Source organism: Mandrillus leucophaeus, unplaced genomic scaffold (assembly GCF_000951045.1).
Source record: "Mandrillus leucophaeus isolate KB7577 unplaced genomic scaffold, Mleu.le_1.0 Scaffold252, whole genome shotgun sequence".
In the NCBI taxonomy this organism is placed as follows: Eukaryota; Metazoa; Chordata; class Mammalia; order Primates; family Cercopithecidae; genus Mandrillus; species Mandrillus leucophaeus.
The window spans coordinates 2,282,641-2,301,761 of record NW_012102610.1 but is presented as its reverse complement, the minus strand read 5'-3'; the positions used below and the strand labels follow the sequence as shown (position 1 = coordinate 2,301,761).

The following is a 19,121-nucleotide window of genomic DNA, read 5'->3' as shown; positions in this document are numbered from 1 at the left end:
TTCCCATTGTATTGTTGAGGGAACAGACTCAGATCTTTGATTTGCCCAACATCACAGCCAGTATGTAGCAATCTTTGGCTCAGAACTCAGGTCTGCATGCCAACTCAGGATGCCTTTGGCAGTGGAGCACACTGCTGCCCCTTCCACTTCTTCTAGCACATGCTGAAGATGCATGAAACCTGAGTCATTCATTTTAAATCAAGCCAAAACAAAGTGGCCTTCAGTATGGAAGGCATCTGAGTGCTAGAGATACTGAGTTGCCCTTAAAAAAGAAATTAACCACTAAAAGCTCCAATTTCCACAAAATTCAGTTCTCAATAAATCCTATGGCTGAATTCTTTATAGAAATTTCAGAAAGAATGCCAAAAAAAAAAATCTGAAACTAAAAACAGGATATTTGTCGAAGTCCCACACCAGAAGATATTTAGAAATTTATTTCAAAATTTTTAACCAAAAATACAATGATATTACAAATTTGGTTTTCCAAAGCTTTCAAATTTTTCTTAACATTATTTTTCTCTTTAAGAACACTTTTGAAGTTGGCAGTAATTTAAAATCCTTATTAGAAAAAAATTAAACCAAAGCCCAAGGATTCTGCATTTAGTCATCATATAGGTATACTGCGTGTTTTCCAAAAGCATCCTTTAAGAGTTTGGAGATTTGATGAAATTGTTCACGTAATATTGCTCATGTAATAAGCAGTTAGTGAATACTACTGTATCCTAAACCCAGATAAGTCATCTTGGGCTGGCTGTGTTTTTCATGTGAAGAAACTCATTTATAGCACAGGCACCCCAGGCCAGTAGAGATGATTACAGATCACTGGTTTCAGAAGTTCTGACCCCTTATTCAGCTACCAAATACTTAGTTGCTAAAGGAATTACTTTCAGCAGGCACAAAACGGTTTCTGAATATGACAGAAAGGGTATACAAAGAATCATTTAAGGCATCTTGGTTACAACATACTTTAACAGGGTGCGAGAGTAGTTGGGGAACTCAGAAATTCTGTGACTTAGGTGTGGGTGGATCTTATTTAGGAGGACTAAAGCTATGGACACAACACATGAAAGGACCACTCAGAAGCAGCCATAGGAGGCCCAGGTGCCCACGTCGAAAGTACTCCCGGGTGAAAGCAGCCAGGCAGGCATGGGCACTGTACAGCAAGCCTCAGGCCTCAGTTCTTGACTGTGGTTGACTGGGGGTCACCATGAAGGTGCCCATTTAGTATAAAGCTTCCAACCTTTTCTCTTAATCTTTTCTTTAATCTTTTAAACCATCTTCAAGTGCACAGGGGAGTTCCTGATGCCAGAGGATGAAAGCAGCTGCCTTCTCCACCCTCTCCTCCCAGAGTGAAAACAAATCCTTTCGCTAATACTTGTTTCAAAAGCATCCGTTGTAAAGCTTCTCAGTGACACAGAATACTGAAAGGTAATTTTTTATCAGTCAAACCACATACCCAATTTAACACCTTTCGGTGCTCTGAATTCAACTGACAGACTGAAGGGTGTTTCCTGGAACAGTCTGAAATATTAATCATTCAAGTGTTTTTGTTGTTGTTGTTTTTAAATCTTATTTCAAAAAACTTCCTCTTGGGGTAGGAAAGTACATACAAAGCAGCAAAGTAATGAAGAAAACCTTAAATAGGACCTTCAGACATCCCACACACTACAAAGATTCTACCAAGCCATAAGATAAGTGTGAAGCCCAACGTACGTCCAGCTTTTCTCCTCACGACATCTTCAGTGTTTCTTCTCTTTTAAACACCAAACCAGGTTCCAGCCACAGACTATGTTTTGGGTGTACCTGCTTTGTGGGGTCCATGCCCAGTGTGTCTGCTGGTGACCCGGGACTCAGCAGTAATGACTAACGGCCGCCCTTCAGGATCACAGAAGTGCTTGGTGGTGGTGGCGGCAAAGCCTGGCACTTGTGTGCAGTGATGAGAAGCAGCACGCGGCAAGGCTGAGCCCTTTATCAGCAGGCCTCCGTAGAGCGTGTCTGCGTCGTCAGCTGCCAGTGGGCTGAGTGGCTGGCCATACGCACTCAGTCCAAGAGAGAGGAAGGAAACAGCAGAAGAAGCTGTCAGGTGGCCATTCATGAGCTGCTGCTGCCCACCAAAGCTGCTTACTGGCAAGAAGAGGTGTGGGGAAGACATGAGCTGGTGAACACCAACCCAGCGCACATGCTGCCAAGTCTGGCCCCTGAAGAGGAAAGAGGGTGCAGAGTCCAAAACCAACCAGAGCTCCTGCTCTGGCATGGAGCTGGGTCAGAAGTGAGGGACGACCTGGATCCTAGGGCTCACGCAGGTGTCGGGCGGGTGCCAGGGTCTTTTCACTCCAACTTTTTGGCCGACACCCGTGTCCGAGCAACAATGATGGGCACCAGCGCCAGGCCGGCAATGAGGAGGGCCCACAGGGGCCGGTAGAAGAGCCAGCCAGCCGCCACGGTCAGCAGGGTCAGCGAGGTGGCCATGCAGAAGGCAAAGGCTTTCAGGCCAATGTTGACCAAGTCTCGAAAGACAGGAAACCAGTCCACTGTGGAAAGGAGAAAGGTGATGAGGTGCCACCCACTCTACACCTCACCAGCTCAGCAGATCGCTTCTGTCCCTAGGTGAGGATGGGCCCCTGTTGCTACGTGCGTGAGGAGGGGAGTGGGTCAGTGGGGTGGAAGGCAAGGAGCCTCGTTCTGAGAGCTGAGGGAGCACAGGAGCCTCTGCTATGAGCTGCGTGGCTGGGCACATTGAGCCACCCACTCTACCCTGCTCCGGGAAGAGGATGTGGCAATGCTTTGTAAACTTTAATACTGTATGTGGAGAGTAGTCTGAGGCCAGCATAAAGACATTTGCCTGTAATGCTGGAAATACCCTGGGTCCTGCACACTCATACAAGAGGCTGTGGATGGAGCCTCCTGTGCCTATTTGGGCCTCTCAGCCATTCCTAGAGGTGTTGGTTCACTCATGCAGCAGGATGTTACTGATTATTTATGTGTCCAGCACTGAACCGGCAGGTACTAGAGGAAATAAATTAGCCTAAGCATTGGCTTTTCCTCAAGGATCTCACAAACTATTGGTCCAATAGGAGAAAGCCCAGAATCCAGCTAAATTCGTAAGGAATTACCCTATTCTTGCCTTGTATGACCTCTCCAGGTTGGCATTCCATAGCTGATGTCCACTCAGGTAATCTTCGCTCAGTTCCCGGGCCACCAGTGGTCTGGAATCACTGGGTTTGCAGAGCAAGCCCTGGTGCCCACCATGCCTGCAGCACACCCTGCAAGCCACCACCTGGCCTCATCCTGGTCTGTTCCCATACAGCACTGCTACTCAGCCCTTATAATAAGCAAAGTTCATGTTTCTGATTGTTGCCTATGTGTTAGACACCACGCGCACCATCTCATGAAGCGCTCATGCCCACCCCGTAAGGCAGGTACTCTTCTTAACTCCATTTTGCCCACGGGGTCACTGAGGCTCAGGGAATTAAGAAACTCACCCCAAGTCCTCCTGTTAGAAAGTGCCAGAACCAGGATTTGAACTCAAGACTGTCTGGGCCCAGAGCCTGGGCTCTGAGCCGCTGCTCTAATCCTTGTCTGTCTCTCTTACTGTGGAGTCTTACACATGGCGGTCAGTATTTATCAAACGCATGGGGGAGTGTGCGCTTCCCTGCTGCACTCGCGACTCACCCCACCCACCCTGGGGGTCCCTCCACGCTCTAAGTCTGTCCTGAGTCTGGCTCATTCCAGACATAGAGTGAATTGGGATCACAGACGTCAGAGATCCAAAGAAGGGCCCACTGAGACAGACACGAGGAAACCAAGGCTCCAGAAGGGAACTGGTCTGCCCAAGGTCACATAGGCAAGAAAGAGGATTCCGCTTAAATGCTGATGTCTCCCTAATGTGCCCACCATGTCACCAGTCTTTCTGAGCACAATTCAGCTGTCCAAAGAAAGGCTCAAGGAAAGAGTCCTTCCCTTCCCGAGCCTGTTTTCCCAACTGTAAACAAAGGAGGTGGTCCCCCCGGCTCAGACAGCCCGAGATGTGCAGCCAGACCTCTTCTGACTTGTACATCCGGAGTGGGGAAGAGGTTTCTGTTGGCACCCAGAAAAGGCGTGACCCAAACATGTGACTGGAAGGGATACACACCAGGGAAAGGCTTGGATGGAGAGTCCTCTGAGGAACCCCATCCTCCTCGGCCCAGAACGTACTTAGTCACCCTGGGCACTCAGATCCCGAACCACGCTGGGCCACAGGACTCCTACTGAGCTCGCTGGTGCCAGCCTCAGGCCAAGGAGCGGCCCAGAACTCTCCTTCATGCTCCGGACTTGCTGGCTGCCCAAATCTAGCCCAGGTTTTAGAGTGAGGAAGGAAGCATGATAGTTTTGGGTGTTTCCTATTTACCACATTCATAAAACTCTGCATGTGAGGGGTGAGGTGACTGAAGCTGAGGTGGGAAGGGAATGGCCAAGCACCCAGAGCTTGGACGTGACAGATTTCAAATGCAGGTCTGACAGGCTCCCATGTGGTATCAATTGTGGATCAAAGGAATGAGCAAATGAGCGAGCCAGTGGATGGACAAACCTTCAGGCTGTGGAGTGAGACCAGTGCCCCAGAGTCAGCCCCACCCAGCCTCGCCCCTGGCAGCTCCTGCCCTCAGCCTGCCTTTCTCTGCTCCCTCATCCCAAGGCTATGGAGCGGAGATAGAGAGATGAGCCAAATGCTTGGTCTCTGTGCAGGGGCCATCCCATCAGGCCGGAAGGGCTGAGATGATGCGACAGGCAGAGGCCAGTGGGGGTGCAGAAGGGAGGGCAGTGACCCACCCTGACACCTACCCAGGGTGTAGAGGATCCGTGTCATAAGGTTGAGGCCCATGAACATGGCCATCCAGCCAGCTGCCCGCAGGCCCCAGGTCTTCATGGAGTTGCTCCTTAGTTCTCTATGAAACACCTCCTGCAGGACAAGGGGGGGCAGGTCAGGATGCTGAGGGCCAGCGGTGTACCCAGTCGGCAGGGCAGGTGCTGAGGGGGCTGGACCAACTCAGGAGCTCTTGGCCATTTCTGAACAGGCCAGAGGGAGGTGGGGCAAGCCTCCTATAGGGCTAAGTCGTTCTGCCCATCTGGCAGAGCACAGGGCAAGGCATGAGATCTCTGGAAGGTACTGGCCCTCCTCAGCTCAGAGGCTGCCAGCACCTGGAGTCCTCAGCCCACGGTCTCACCTGGAATGAGCAGGACCCTCCCCACTACCCCTGAACAGGTCTGAGTGTGCCTGCTGGGCAGTATGCTCTGTGCTATGTGTGTGATCTGTTTAATCGTGGACCCTCTGCACATGGCCTGGGACACCGCACCTGCCTTCTCAGGCTCCATCGCTGTCACTGCCCCTCTTCCTGTCTGTTAGACGCTGCAGTTCTTTAGCTGCTTCAGTCCATACTCTCTCCCCGAACATCCCATCTGCTTCCTTGGCCTCCATACGCTGTGACCCTCCAATTTAAAGCTGGAGCTCTGGGCCTCACAAACCTGCGGCTCCCACCACCTCCTCGACGTTTCCACTTGACATCTCGGCCTGTCCAGCGCTGACACTGGTGCCTTCTCCATCTCAGCACATGGCACACCCACCCACCCACTCACATCTAAAGGAAAAGACATGGCCCACTCCTCCCCCATCACCTCATCCAGTCCAGGTCACATATTCCCGAGTCTCTCGCCACCATCTGCCTGCAGGAGCCTCACTGGCCCTGCTTCTATCACCCCACTCCGTGTTCTCCACACAGCCACCTGCCAGAGCCCTGCCACATCCCCCCAACACCAACCCTGCTGCTGGTGCCCTGACCCCGCTGACTGCTGTCCCCAGTCCAGGTCGAGTGTCCTCTCGCCTCTGTGTATCTGTGCATGGGTTTGCTCTGCCTACAGCGATTACCTGCAGTCATGCCTGGCCAGCTTCCTACATAGTCTTCCAGCTTTGCTCGAACCCCATTTCTTCAGAGGGCTTTCCTTGACCCTCTAATCTGAATCGGGCCCCCTCTCAGAGTCCATAACAAAAACAGGTCACACTGATCCTTATCTGATACTGTCCTAAGTGTTTTACAAGTATTATTTAATTCTCAGATTCACTCAGTGAGATAGGAATACTTACCTCCAATTTATAGACGAGAAAACTGAGGCTCTGAGAGGGCACATAAGTCATGTGCCCAAGGTCTCACCTCAAGCAGTTAACGCTACATTTCCAAGAGCAGGGAGCATGTCTGTGAAGTACCTGGTGTTCAATGAAAACTTTCTGAATGAATGAATAATCCTCAACAACCAAACCAGTTAGGGATGATGTGACTATTACTAATAGTACTTAAACATTTTCCCCTTCACGAATGAGGAAACAGGCTGAGAGATCAGCACCAGCTCAAAGTCCTGTAGCAGGTGGGAGGCAGCGCCAGGGCCATCTGCAGTGTGCCTGCTGGGGCAGCTGTACTCTCCTGCCCCTGGGACTGGAATCGGGGCATCCTGATTTTTGCCCTGAGTTGTCTGCCTGGCTCTGGGCCTTTTCTTCCACTTGGCAGAGATCCCAGACCTTGTGTGGGGGTGGGGTCCGGGCTGGGGGAAGACAGGGCTTTGGGATGCTAAGCAGCAGGAGGCCCCGGGGGTGAGGAGGCCACCTGAGCATCTGCACTGCAAGGCCTTCCTTTCTGGGGCATTACCTAAGCCATGGGCCCTATCCACTCCTCTCTGGAGGGGTGGCTCTGTGAGCTGGGCCTCAGCCCTGGGAGAGAGAGCAAGGCCTGGACTGGGCCTCCTAATTTTAGAAACTCGCTGGGGACCCTCAGCTGCTGGTGAAGGGTGACTCATGGCCTTTTAGGCTGGGAGGTGGCAGCCCTACCCTGAGGCTGGTAACTGGGCTCCTGGGTAACAGCCTGACCACAACCTAGCGCTGGCCAGGTACCAGGAGCGGGTGAGGCCCAAGCACCACCGCGGGCTGGAGGTTAAGGGGACAGATGGCTACTGACGATCTAATAACAGGAACAAAAAGTCACAGCTAACCCCTGATGCCTGGCTGCTGCCTTGCCCCTTTCTCGCCCTTCTGGAATGAAAACTCCGACAGTCCTGGTTAAGGCAGGTATAGAGTGCCCCACCAGGGATATCTGTGTTCATCAACAACAGAAAAACTGAAGACTCGATTTTTCTGCTGCAAAGAAGGATTGCCTGCCTAGAGAAGACAGGCTAACTTTTAAGACATAGAACTGAACTAATCAGCACATCTTGGCACCCCTTCTCCTTGGGACCCGGGGGAGGTATAGCCCTCCCAGTGCAAATACAATGGGAGAGGGATACTGAGGTAGCTGAGGCCCAAAACCCTTCCCTGCCCTCCTGATGTTCTGGAAGGACACAGACCATGGTGGAGCCCCCCCACCCACTCCCTCTCCCTGCTCTGGGCTGTGGCCACAGCACTCCAGGTGCCCCCTGAAAAGGTGAACCCTTTCGTGCCTGGACTGGGCTGTTCTTGCTGGAACTACTGACTGACCACTGATTCTTCCAGGGTTAACCCCTTCTCGTCAGCAAAACTCACTTGTCAGAGGCCCTGCTTGATCACTGTAGAAATGGATGTCCTATTCTGATGTCCACTGGTATCAGAGCACCTGTTCTCTTTTCAACACTCGGCACAATGCATCAGTACTTACGAGCTTCTGTCACTCTCACTCCTCTACTGGACAGTCTATGAGGCAGAGTGAGTTTAGTGCCTAGCACAGTCCTACACACTGAGGATTCATGACAGACTCAGCATCCCCAATCCAAAAACCCAAACGCTAAAATGCTCCAAAATCCAAAACTTTCTGAATACCAAAATGACGCCACAAGTGGAAATCCCACACTTGACCATATGTGACGGGTTGCATTGTATAAAATCACCTTCAGGCGATGTGTACAAAGTACACATGAAACATAAATAGATTCTGTGTTTAGACTTGGTTCTCATCCCCAAAAGATCTCATTATGTTATACAAATATCTGCAAATCCCAAAAAATCTGGAATCTGAAACACTGCTGGTCAAACACTTTGATGAGGGATACTCAACATTCCGCTATTTCTTCTTCTTGCCTCATTCACTGGCTATGACCCCTGGTAGTGTGATCTTATTAAATAACCACTGGAAGGAAGGAAGGAAGGACATGCTTGTTCCCCCACCGTACGAGTGGGGCACAGTACTCACCTCTGCTGAGAAGTCCCCATGGTGCAGGAGCAGTAAGGTATCCCCAGACTTGGTGGAGAATGGGACTAGCTGGTCACCCCGCTGTCGGGCAATCACAGTGACCTGGACAGAGGATTTGGCGTTAGAGCTGAGGGGTGACCAGCAGGAGACGCACCCCCAAGAGCCATGGCCCACCCTCCCGGGACCGGGTGCCAGCTGGGGAAGTGAGAGCACAGAGACCCTGGGGCTTCTCTCTCTATATGTCCACCTGGGGTGCATCAGCCCCACAGCTCTGGCTGAGCTGCTGCATTCAAAGCTCCAGGCAGTACCTTGGGCAGCGGGCAGAGCAGGGGCGGGACTGCACACAGGCCAGGAACGTAAGACCAATTACTGACAGATCAAAACGGGCTTGAGGAGAGGGTCTGCATGTCACTGGAACACCTGTCATAAGGCGCGACTGTGAGACCCCTTTGGAGCTGCCCTTCTTAACGTGGGGTCCATGGATGGCTGTGGGGACATGGAGCTCTGAAACTGCTCAGAAGCATGCCTGCCTGGCTGAGAGTGCGTGCAAGCATGTGCTTTCCCCAGGGTAAAGGGAGTCCAAGTGCTCCTGACATTGTCCAAGCTGTCTTTGTCCGGGGCAGTCGTGAGGCTCTGACTTAGTGTCTGCCCCTGGGAAGCCAGGTTACCATGTGAGCCGGGCCCAGATCAGGGTCATCGCCGCTCAGTCCAGCATAGGAAAAGGAGACGCGCAAGTCTCCCACCTGGGGGTGGAAGAGAAGCAGGGAGAGTGAGGCAGGGAGTAGCTGACCCGGGCCCAGGTCCAGGATGCCTCGGCCATGCCCCTCAGGCTCTTCTCCCACCTCCACACCCGTGCCCAGGCTGTGCTGTCACCCAGAAGGCCTCTCCCACTCCAGCTGCACTTGGCCAAGTGCAGCTGTGCATGCAACTGAACTGAATCTGCCTGGTGCAGGAACCTGATCCTAGGGCCCCGACCCTCCTATTTGGAGAGCCCAAGCCTCTCCGCATACCTCCGGATACTTGGGATTTTCACTGTGGTAGAAAAAGTCTCCACGGCGAATGATGTCCACGTGAGGGTCCTCCAGCTTAGACAGGCTCAGGGGCTTGAAGTTGTCAACTTTGTCGATGAGGCCTGAGGGGACCAGAGTGGTTAGAAACCCAGTGGACTAGGTGAAAACCTCAATCGGCAAAGTCCCTGGCCTGACCCCCTTCCCCCGGGCCCTTGAAGCCTGCACACGTGGCGCTCCCGCCTCCGGTGCCTCTTTCTGATCTGTCTCGTCCACAGCTTCCCCTGGGTTAGACCATCTCCTCCAGGAAGCTTTCCCTGTGCCCTCTCCCACCAAGTCAGTGTGACCACAGCACTGGGAGTGGCCTTAGCCCTTTTCCCTTCCATCAAGGTTACGGCCATCCATGTCCAAGCCTGACTTGCCTCCTAGGTTGAGAGCTACTTGAGGGCAGGCCCAGCTGGCACAGCAGGCACCATCCAGCAACAAAGCAGACCCAGGCCAGGCTCAGGATCCCCCAGCCTCCCCAGGGCTATCTGGGCCCTTGGTATCTTCTCCCACCTTCACGGGTCAGGCCCAGGAACAGACCCCAGGGTTACTCCGGCCCATGGTGCCACCTTATCCCTTGCAAGCTTCTCTTTGGAGTCAATGGGGGGTGCCTGTGATGAGCTGGTGCCTTCCTGGCACAGGTGGGACTCAGAGGCGGAGGCCTAGACCGAGAGCACTGAGTCGCCCCATGTCTACTACTAGCTGGAGTCTGCTTGAGGAAGGAGTCTGCTTGAGGAAGGAAGGCAGACACCAGCACGCAGCAGGGTGAGGATGCATGCCTGAGTCATTCTCTGGAACAACCCAGGTTTCAGAGGAACCTGGTAGGATGGAGTGGGGAGGGGGTTTCTACGTCAGCCCTTGCTCCCTGGGGATTCGCCTTCCCCTGGCCGCCCAAAGCATGGTGGTGGGAAAGGTATAGACTGATCCTGTGCCTTTACCCATCTGAAGGCTGAGTGCTGGGAGCTCCAGCTGTGGGAGGGGCCTTGTGCTTCTGGCACAAGCTCCTCTGGAGAGGTCTGAGACTTACCTGGCGAGAGGAAAAATCTGCCAATTTGGACAAAGGGGGCTGTTGCCGTGAATGACTCCACTGCCATGGCACTGTGGGAGAGAGGAAGCTGTCAAGAGATGGGCACCAGTGTTGGAGCTGCCTGGGTCCCTTTGGGTTGTTTGTGCTGGGCAGGGTCCCCACCTGGGGTTCCTGCAAGTCCAGATTAGCCCAGGCACAGCAGACATCTTTTCTTGTCCACCCCCAGGGCCCTTGTGCCCCCTCCCCCGGGCTGAGTGCCCTCACTCTGTCTCCTGTTCCCTGGAGCTTCCTACCCTCTTGCCTAGACCCCTGCCAGCCTGTCGTGCCCCACCCACCGCTGTCAGATATATCTTGCATGGACTTTACACCCCTCACTAGCCCCTCCCAGAGCATCCCATCCCCTGACCATCTTACTGGCACAGCCCAGACCATTGCTGAACAAGGCCTGCTCTCTAGCCACACACAAGTGTTATGCCCACCTCACCACTGGCATGCCACGGAGCTAACCTCCCTCTGCTGAAATCCTGAGAAGCCTCAACAAATGCTGCTGCCTCTGGAAAGCCTGTCCTAATTGTCCTCCTACCCATGGCAAACCATTAACAAAATGCTTGCCTGGCTCCGTGTGTGCAAATCCCCTTAGATGCTTAGTGCAGGCCGTACATTTGTGACCTGTTTGTGGGGAGTTCGTTGGGGGTCAGGGGAGACGGGTCTCTGTGTTCCTGGTGCCCAGCACAGGGCTTGGTCTCAAAACCATGTCCCACATTTTCAACCCATGGAGCAGGATTAACTCAATCCTGTTATTCAGATAAAGAAACTGAGGCTGGAGACCTGTCAGTATAGACAAGGATGCACTCAGGCCTGGGGCCTGGCTCTCACCTGGGGTTTTTGTGGCCAATCTCTCGGTCGAAGTTTTTGCTGTTGATGATTTCTGACCTCCATTCGGTGTCTGCTCGGGGAGAGGAATCAACTCAGAGCCTGGGTAGGAGTGGCACGTGGCTGATACCCACCAGCCCAGCTCCTCCCATCTCCCAGCCAAAGGGGTGGGTCAGGGAGCCTCACTGGATGGGTGGGAGAACAGGACTCTGAAGACTGGCACCCAGGGATTCTGATGCCTGGTGCTGAATCCTTCTCATGGCCCAACCCACAGCCCTGCTGTCCAGTCACTGCTGTGGGCCCCCACCATGGGTAGAGACCACGTGAGGGGCCCAGTACTCACTGTAGGAGTACCTCGTCTCCTTCTTCACCTGCCCATCCTCAGTGTACTCCCTGCAGGGAAAGCAAGGCAGCCATGGGGGTTAGCCTCGTCGCCCTGGACGGTCTAACCTCTAAGCATCTGAGCCAGAAGCAACCTCAGGGCTACCAGATGCAGACTCCCCAGATGGGGGCAGATGCCTTCTCTACATCAGCCTCAAGATAGGGCACTCCCTCCTGACAGCCAGCCAGCTCCCGCCCTCGAAGGCGCTGCCTGGAGGAAAGCGCGCTCCCATCCTGAGCTGAAATCTACCCCCACTGGCCTTACACCACCAAGGGGCCCAGCCGTGCCCTTTGGCCTCAGAGATCTGGTTGCACCCTCTGCTCCAGGACAGCCCTGCAGGGGCCTCCTGAAGCTGCCCTTCTCCTGCTCCTCCCGCCACCTCCCCACCCATCGGTCACAGTCCATGTGATTCAGGTGGGGCTCCAGGTGACCCCAGCCCTGGTCAATGAGAACCTGCCCCGGGACTCCTGTCAGAAATGATAAGTTGTAAGTGGAGAGAAGATGGGACCAACACAGCTGATGGGAAGGCGGAACACAGAGAGATGCAGTGGGGTCTCGGGGGTGACATGCTGATCCCAATGACAGTGTTTCACGCCTGCTCCAAGTCATGCTTCAAGCTTGTGCATCTCTGGAACTTCCCAGATGTGGGAGTGACTCGATCCCCTTTTCCTCTTGGAGCCACTCTTCACTGGGTTGTTGCCACTTCCAAATCACTGGCTATTAATTTGGGGATAATTTCACACTTTTCTGATAGGAAGATGTTATCCTTGAATTTCAAAGGCATCAAAATGAAAGGTATCTGCATGTTATCCTGACACCTACACCTCACTCCTCCTTTACCCCAACAGAGTTTTCAGCCCCTGGCGCCTCACCTGGACTCCTCAGTTTCTACCCACTGGTACATCTCCACGTGCCTCCGCAGTTTCACAGCCGGAAGATGAACCCCATAGTTTGGATCAGACAAAAGCTTCAAACAGAATCAAAGAAACCAAAAAAATAAAAGATAAGATTCATGTCAGCCCAGAAAGCCTGGCTGAGGGGAAGCTGGATTGGAAGAGGAAGAAATAGAGAAGGGGACAAGGGTGGAGAGCCCTAGGCTGCTTTGCAGGGGAGGATCAAGGACACTGCCTATCCCAAGTTCTTCACACATAGCGCCCGTGACCCTCACAGTACAGGCCTGGGCTGCATGGCCCAATGGCATGGTGCCAACAGCGTACAGGGTGTTCAAATAACACGAAAGCTCTGGTGCCCAGGGTTGTTTTGTGGCTTTGCACTGGTCACACACGGTCATCACAATCATGAGAACACCTCCTTGAGTGCCACCCTCTGTATCAAGATGTTAGTTATCTCATCTCACCAAATCCTCAAGGCTGGCCACAAGCTTGTTACTATTACCATCCGCATTTTATACATGAAGACACTGAGACTCAGGATAGACAAGTCCACACAGCTGCTGAGCGGTGGAGTCGGGAATCACACTCACGTGTGACCATCTCCAAGGCCCATGCTTTCAAATCCTCAGCCAGACAACATCCAGGATGAGCCCCGAGCCACTGGCAGGTCAGCATCCCCTGCCAAGCCTACCTTGGATGTCCGCAGGGCGCCAATGATATGCACCAGCCTTCCTTCATTCTCTGGCGCCACACTGTGGATGCTGTCAGGGGACACGACAAGCGAGAGCCCCTCGGCCAATGAGGTTGCCGTCTTCAACGCACGGCCCTGGGGGCAAAGGGGAGTGGGGATTTCAACAACTCAGGGGTGGCTCAACATGACTGTGCTTGTTGCAAAGTATCAGGGTAGGATGGGGCCTCAGGGAGCACTGAGACCCATCTCCCCACTGTACAGTTGGAAAACTGAGGTCTAGCAAGTGGAGAGTAAGGACTGGAACCCAGATTCCTGCTTTCCCAGGCAGACTTCTTCCCACTGCCCCACTGGTTCCCACTAGCCCCCACCAGTCTTAGCACTGCCCCAATGGTGAGAACAGCTGGTGTTTCTGCTTGCCTGTCTCTTTCTCCCCATTTTTCTCTGCCTTCTTTTTCTTAATTTTATTTTTATGTTTAAATTTTTTGTAGAGATGGGGTCTTGCTATGTTGCCCAGGTTGCTTTTGAACTTCTGGCCTCAAGCGATCCTCCCTCCTTGGCCTCCTGAAGTGCTGGGGTTATAGGCCTGAGTCACCATGCCTGGCTCTCCTCTCCCCTACTCAGTCCATGTGGTTTACCTAGGTAGATCTGAACCCCTGTTCAAATCATGTGACCCAGACCTTGCCAATCAGAACATGTGAGTGACCCCTGGCCACGGAGACTGATTCAGAGGACTGACAGCCAAGCCAGGACACTGAGAGATTGCCCTGTAACTGTTGCTAAATTGATTTAGAAATATGCTGTTGCATCATGAGGTCTTATTTTAAAAAAAGGAAAAAAAGAAAGAGAGAAGAGAGAGAGACAGAGAGAGAGGAGACAGAGAGAGAGAAAAAAAGAGAAAAAGAAAGAGAGAAGAGAGAGAGGAAGGAAGGAAAGAAGGGAGGAAGGGAGGGAAGGGAAAGAAGGGATGGAAGGGAAGGAAGGGAAGGAAAGGAAGGAAGATAAACAAATGGTTTTTCTCTTCCCTGGGCTAAGTGGTTGGATGTAAGCCAGTTGCTGGGGCCACATTTACCATCACAGAGGAAGTGCCTGCCCAAGAAATACACCGTAATAGAGAAAAACAGGCTAAAGATGAAGAAATGGAGACTCCTGGTGACCCAGCATGAACACCTGGATCCAACTACGCCTGAGGCAGGTGCTAAGCCCTGGATTTTCGGGTGTGTGAACTGATCTACTCCTTTTCCTGCTCACATCAGCTGTGGGATGCATCACAATGCAAAGAACTGTGATTAACTCAGTATCCTTCTTTCTCTTTTGTAAAATCTAGGCCCTTTATTACCAGCCTCTGGGTTCATAGCCTTTGCTCTCTGACATGGTAGGGACTCTCACTCTGCACAGGAAGACCCCAGACATTTTACCTCATTGGTGAAAATTAGGTAGAAGGAGAGCAGGAAGGTCATGAGCCCCACGACCATCCCACCCGAGGTCTCACTCAGCCGCTCCAGGAAGCCTGGCTGGGAGCCGGTTGTAACTTTGACATGTTCTCTCCGGGTACTGGTACTGGAATACTGAAGAAAAAGAAACATAGTCACAGAAGGAAAATTAGTTTTTTAAAAATAAATGAAATTTGCTATTTATTTATACTCAGTTTTTTTTTGTTGTTTTTAGTTTTAACTGTATGTGGTAAAAACACACAGATACTCAATGTGCAGTTTGGCTAGGTACAAAATATTTCCATCTCCCCAAAAAGTTTCTTTGTGCCCCTTTCCTGCCAACTCTCCCCCTCTCCACCAACCAGAGGTAACTGGTAGGGATGGGGAGAATCTGAATTTGAATTTCTCCCACTGTAGATTAGTTTTGTTTCTTCTAGAACTTGAGAAAAATGGAATCAGGGCACCAACTCCTTTCTGCCCAGCTTCTTGGACTCAGAGCACTGCTTTTGCAATTCATCCATGTTGTGGTGTTTATCAGGAGTTTGTTCCTTTTCAGGGCTGAGTAGTATTCCATTTATGACTATACCACAATGTGCTGAATCATTCGTCAGTGGATGGGTATCTTGGCAGCTTCCAGGTTTTGGCTATTATGAATAACGCTGCTGTGAACATTCATACATGAACCTTTATGCAGACGTGTGCTTTCATCTCCTGTAGGAATATACCTAGGAGTACAACTGCTGGCTCACAGAGAAGATGTGTGTTTATGAAACTGTCAAGCTATTTTACAAAGAGGTTATTAGAGAGGTATTTTTAATTAAATTCAGCAAACAGTGGCTGAGCTTTCTGAGGGCAGTGCTAGCCCTTGTGGGGTCAGAAGTAGACAGTCTTAGGGCAGTGAGGTCACAACCATAAACAATACTAGAAGGTCATACAGAGTGTCCTGTGAGAGGGGTGGACTCAGTGCTCAAGGAGTGACCTCTTCCAGCTGGGGTATCAAGGCAGGCTCCCTGGAGGAGGGGGCATTTGAGTGGAATCTTAGAGACAGACCTTAGGGGAAGAGCATCCCTAAAGGGAGAACCATGTCAGCAGTGATGAGGAAGTAGGAAGTGGTCCTGGGGGAGCAGCTGCCTATCTGCTTTGGCTGGGTTGTGGGAGGGATGGAGGAAGAAAGGGCTTGGAGCTAGGCATTTCTGGGCAGGTTCACAGTGGGCCTCAAACTCAAGGGTGAGTGGATCAGGCTTTGGTCAATAACACAGGCATGATTTGGGGTGCATCCACTGCTGATCAAAAGCGTCATCGTCTAGGGCAGGATTCTGGAGCCAGAAGAACTGGGTTTGAATCTATGCTCTGCCACACACCAGCTACAGGGTCTTGGGCAAAAGCAATTTCACCACTTTGTGCTTTCCATTTCCTCTGTGCATAGGGTTGTGGTGAGAAGCAAAGAACATAGTTATTGGGGGGCTCAGGGCCGAGGGCTTGGTAAGCACTCTACACATGTTAGCTAGTGGGAATGTTACCAGATTTCTCTACAACTGATAGTGAGCTGGCACCAGGCTGGGGGTGAGTTGACAAAAGTCACAAAGGTATAAAGTGGAGCCCAGCTAAGACAGTGCCCCATCCTGGCACTAGGGGCCAGAGGAGTGATTTGAGTCAGAGTCTCTGCTTGGACAAAGCTGATGTCACGTTCTGATTGTCTTTGAATATCACCAGCCAAGGCCTCCAGTGACCAGATGTCCATGAATCCAGAAGTCATCTTGACTTTCTATACCATTTGGAAACATTAGGGGAGGGAATCACCACAGGCAGGCAGGTGACCATCATAATGATGACAATGGCAAACATACCGGTCTATCACAGGCCAGCCCACAGGCAAGCCCAAAGAGCTGGATGCCATAACCACCCCATTTCACTGATAAGAAAATCCGGCTTGGGGTTAAGTCAGCTTCCCAGATCACACAGCTTCTAAGAGGAAGAGTTAGGATTCAAATCCGGGCAGACTGGAGACTACTCTCCTATTACTCATTCCAGTCTGTGCTCCCCATCTCTTGGGCTACAATGTGAGTTGAATGTTGGGTGCCGGCTGCAGGCAGCAACAGGAAAAGGAGGCGTGGCTTCCTCTTGGGCCTCCCCTCAGCCAGCATCAAGATAAGGGGCTCAAAGACAGCCTTGGAGGGAAGGAAGAGAGGTACAGGAGGGTGCCCCTCAGGCTAGGGGAGGGATGAGGTAGGCAGTGACATGACATACCCAGCCCCCATTCTGAACCAAAATTCCCAGTAAACATGGAGGATCATAAAGGATCTATATATACACACATATTTATATATACATATATGTTACATGTATACACACAAATATAAACACACACACACACAGACATCCCCAGTGACACATCCCCTCCCAGTCCCAGCACTCAAGACTCAGAAGAAATAAGCAATGAGTGGTGGGAACAGAGGCTGACACATAAGCCCTGGAAATGAACAGAACTGGGTTCGATGCCCAGGTTCACCAATCACTTGCTGTGAAGCCTGGGTAAATTGCTCTACCTCTCTGATTCTGTTTACTCACTTATAAAGTGGAGAGGGGAATAGTACCTTCACCATAGGTACTGCTGCTGCTATACTGATTGAGAATTCTGTTGCCTCCCTACTCCATCCCACTATCTTCTTCCTCACCCAGCCTAGTGGCTGCTGTAAATGTATACCCAGCTACTGGATGAATCAACAAATGCTTGGCAGCAGAGGATACTCAAATGCATGTATGTTCCTTGGTGAGGGGCCAGGTCTCAATGTACCCAAGACGATCTCTATTCACTGGGACCATCTGTGCTCCCCTCTGCAATGACAGGCTAGTTTTCAAGTATTAAGTACCTACGACACACCAGGCACTGTGCTAAGCAGTCTCCCTTAAATGTCACAGTAACTGATCCATGAGGCTACATAAACCTGGAGAGATGAAAGCCACACATCTACTGGGTGGAAGAATCTGGATTGCCCCCAGGTCTCCCGAACTCCAAAGCCTGCCCTTTGCAGCATGCCAAGCTGGCCACAAGAGTTTGGGCAGGTGCCTTCCCCTGCTGGGGAAGTTCACCATCTGTAAAATATGGTGGTGGTGGTGATGGGAGCAGACAGAGTCCACATACTACAAACAGGCAGGTCTCCTGTCTGCCCTCTCTCCTGGCCGAGCCTGAGTCTCTCGGAATACCTCTGAGGCCTTATTCAAGGCTTCTAACCCTCCTGTGGGCCCAAAGTGTCCTGGGAGTGTAGATGATACTAACCCGAGACAGAGCGTACTAGGGCTGTGGGTGATGCACACCCTGGCCTCTCAAGGGGTGTGGGAGGCAGAGAGGACGCTTGGGGACAGAGGCGGCGTCTGGAAATAGGGTGTGACAGGCAAGGGGAGAGCTGCTAGGACACTCTACCAAAGCAGGAGGCAGGGTGTGTCTGGGGCTGGCTGGGCTCCTAAGCAGGCCCTAGAAGCACTTTCACAGAGGAGGGGAGAAGTGAGTCACCAGCTTCTCCCACATCCAGCGCCCTGGTAGGAGGCGCTGCTTGGTGTGCTGAATGAATGTTGGGCTTAAATAGTTCCCGAGAAAGGCTAGTTGCAGGGAGAAGAGGCCTTGAAGGAACAGCCCTCAGCCAGGCCTTCTCCAACCAAATCCTTGCTAGGAGGAGGAGGGGCCCCGACAGTAGAGAAATGCTCCCTCTCCCCCTAACTCCTTCGCTCCCAGCCCAGCCTAAGCTTTTTGCAGCATCACAGCCTCGGTTTACACAGCCTCCCTAGAGCGGGGAGCTCTCTGTCCGCCTGGACAGCCCTATCCGTCCATTGCTGGACAGCTCCACTTGGGCTGGGTCGCCTTCCTCCCTCCCAAGGGAATGGCCCCCTCTCTGAGCTCCCGTCCAGCTCTCATAATGCGCAACCTTGGAACGGCTTCAGGGCCCCAAGATACAGGAGGGAACTGGGAATGCAAGGAGGAGCCGCGGAGAGGCGTACAAGCAGATCGTAGTGCGGGAGCAACACCTCCGAGTCCGCCTCCGCACGAACGCCGAGGACTAGGCGGACCAAAGAACACGGACAAAAGAAGTCTGGACGGGTCGAGAGATTAACAGAGGGATGAGCTGGCGAAGGCACCGACACGGCGCGCAGAGGGAGATGCGGGCCCAGCCGCAGGGAGGAGCTCCAGACGGCGAAACGGACCCAGAGGCCCCCGGGGAAGAGCCCCAGGGCGACGGAGAAGCCTGGGTGTGGCCCGGCTGGCCAGGGGACACTCACATTCGCGGCCATGGTGGGACCCGGCTCGCTGCCGCCGCCTCGCGCTGTTCAGCTAGGAAGTGGGCTGACGACTGGAGCGCGGAGTCCAGCGGCCTCTTGCCAGCCCCAGCTTCGAAAATCCGCGTGGACTCCAAGACCAGGCGGGACTTACTGCAGTTACCACCCCGTGTGCCCAGTGTTTCTGCGCATGCGCGCGGCGAGACCCGGAAACGGGTCAGGGACATTGCAGTACCTCATTGATGCGCCTGCGCACTGCAAAGCTTTCTGGGAAATGTAGTGTCTACTGCCTGGCGAGCTGCTGTGGGGCTCGCGACCTGCTGG

The 19,121-nt window shown here is 52.6% G+C and overlaps 1 protein-coding gene across 1 annotated transcript; it reads right to left on the bottom strand.

The window, feature by feature from the left end:
- Positions 1-422: 422 nt before the first annotated feature.
- Positions 423-19,064, bottom strand: TMEM43 (transmembrane protein 43). The gene is made up of 12 exons (XM_011983624.1): positions 18,801-19,064; positions 14,514-14,663; positions 13,099-13,233; positions 12,387-12,481; positions 11,476-11,525; positions 11,136-11,205; positions 10,260-10,330; positions 9,191-9,312; positions 8,849-8,923; positions 8,181-8,282; positions 4,819-4,936; positions 423-2,531 (listed from the first exon to the last, which is right to left on the bottom strand). Exons 1-12 carry the CDS (start codon positions 18,810-18,812, stop codon positions 2,329-2,331), a joined length of 1,203 nt encoding a protein of 400 aa, XP_011839014.1. The 5' UTR covers positions 18,813-19,064; the 3' UTR covers positions 423-2,328.
- Positions 19,065-19,121: the final 57 nt, after the last annotated feature.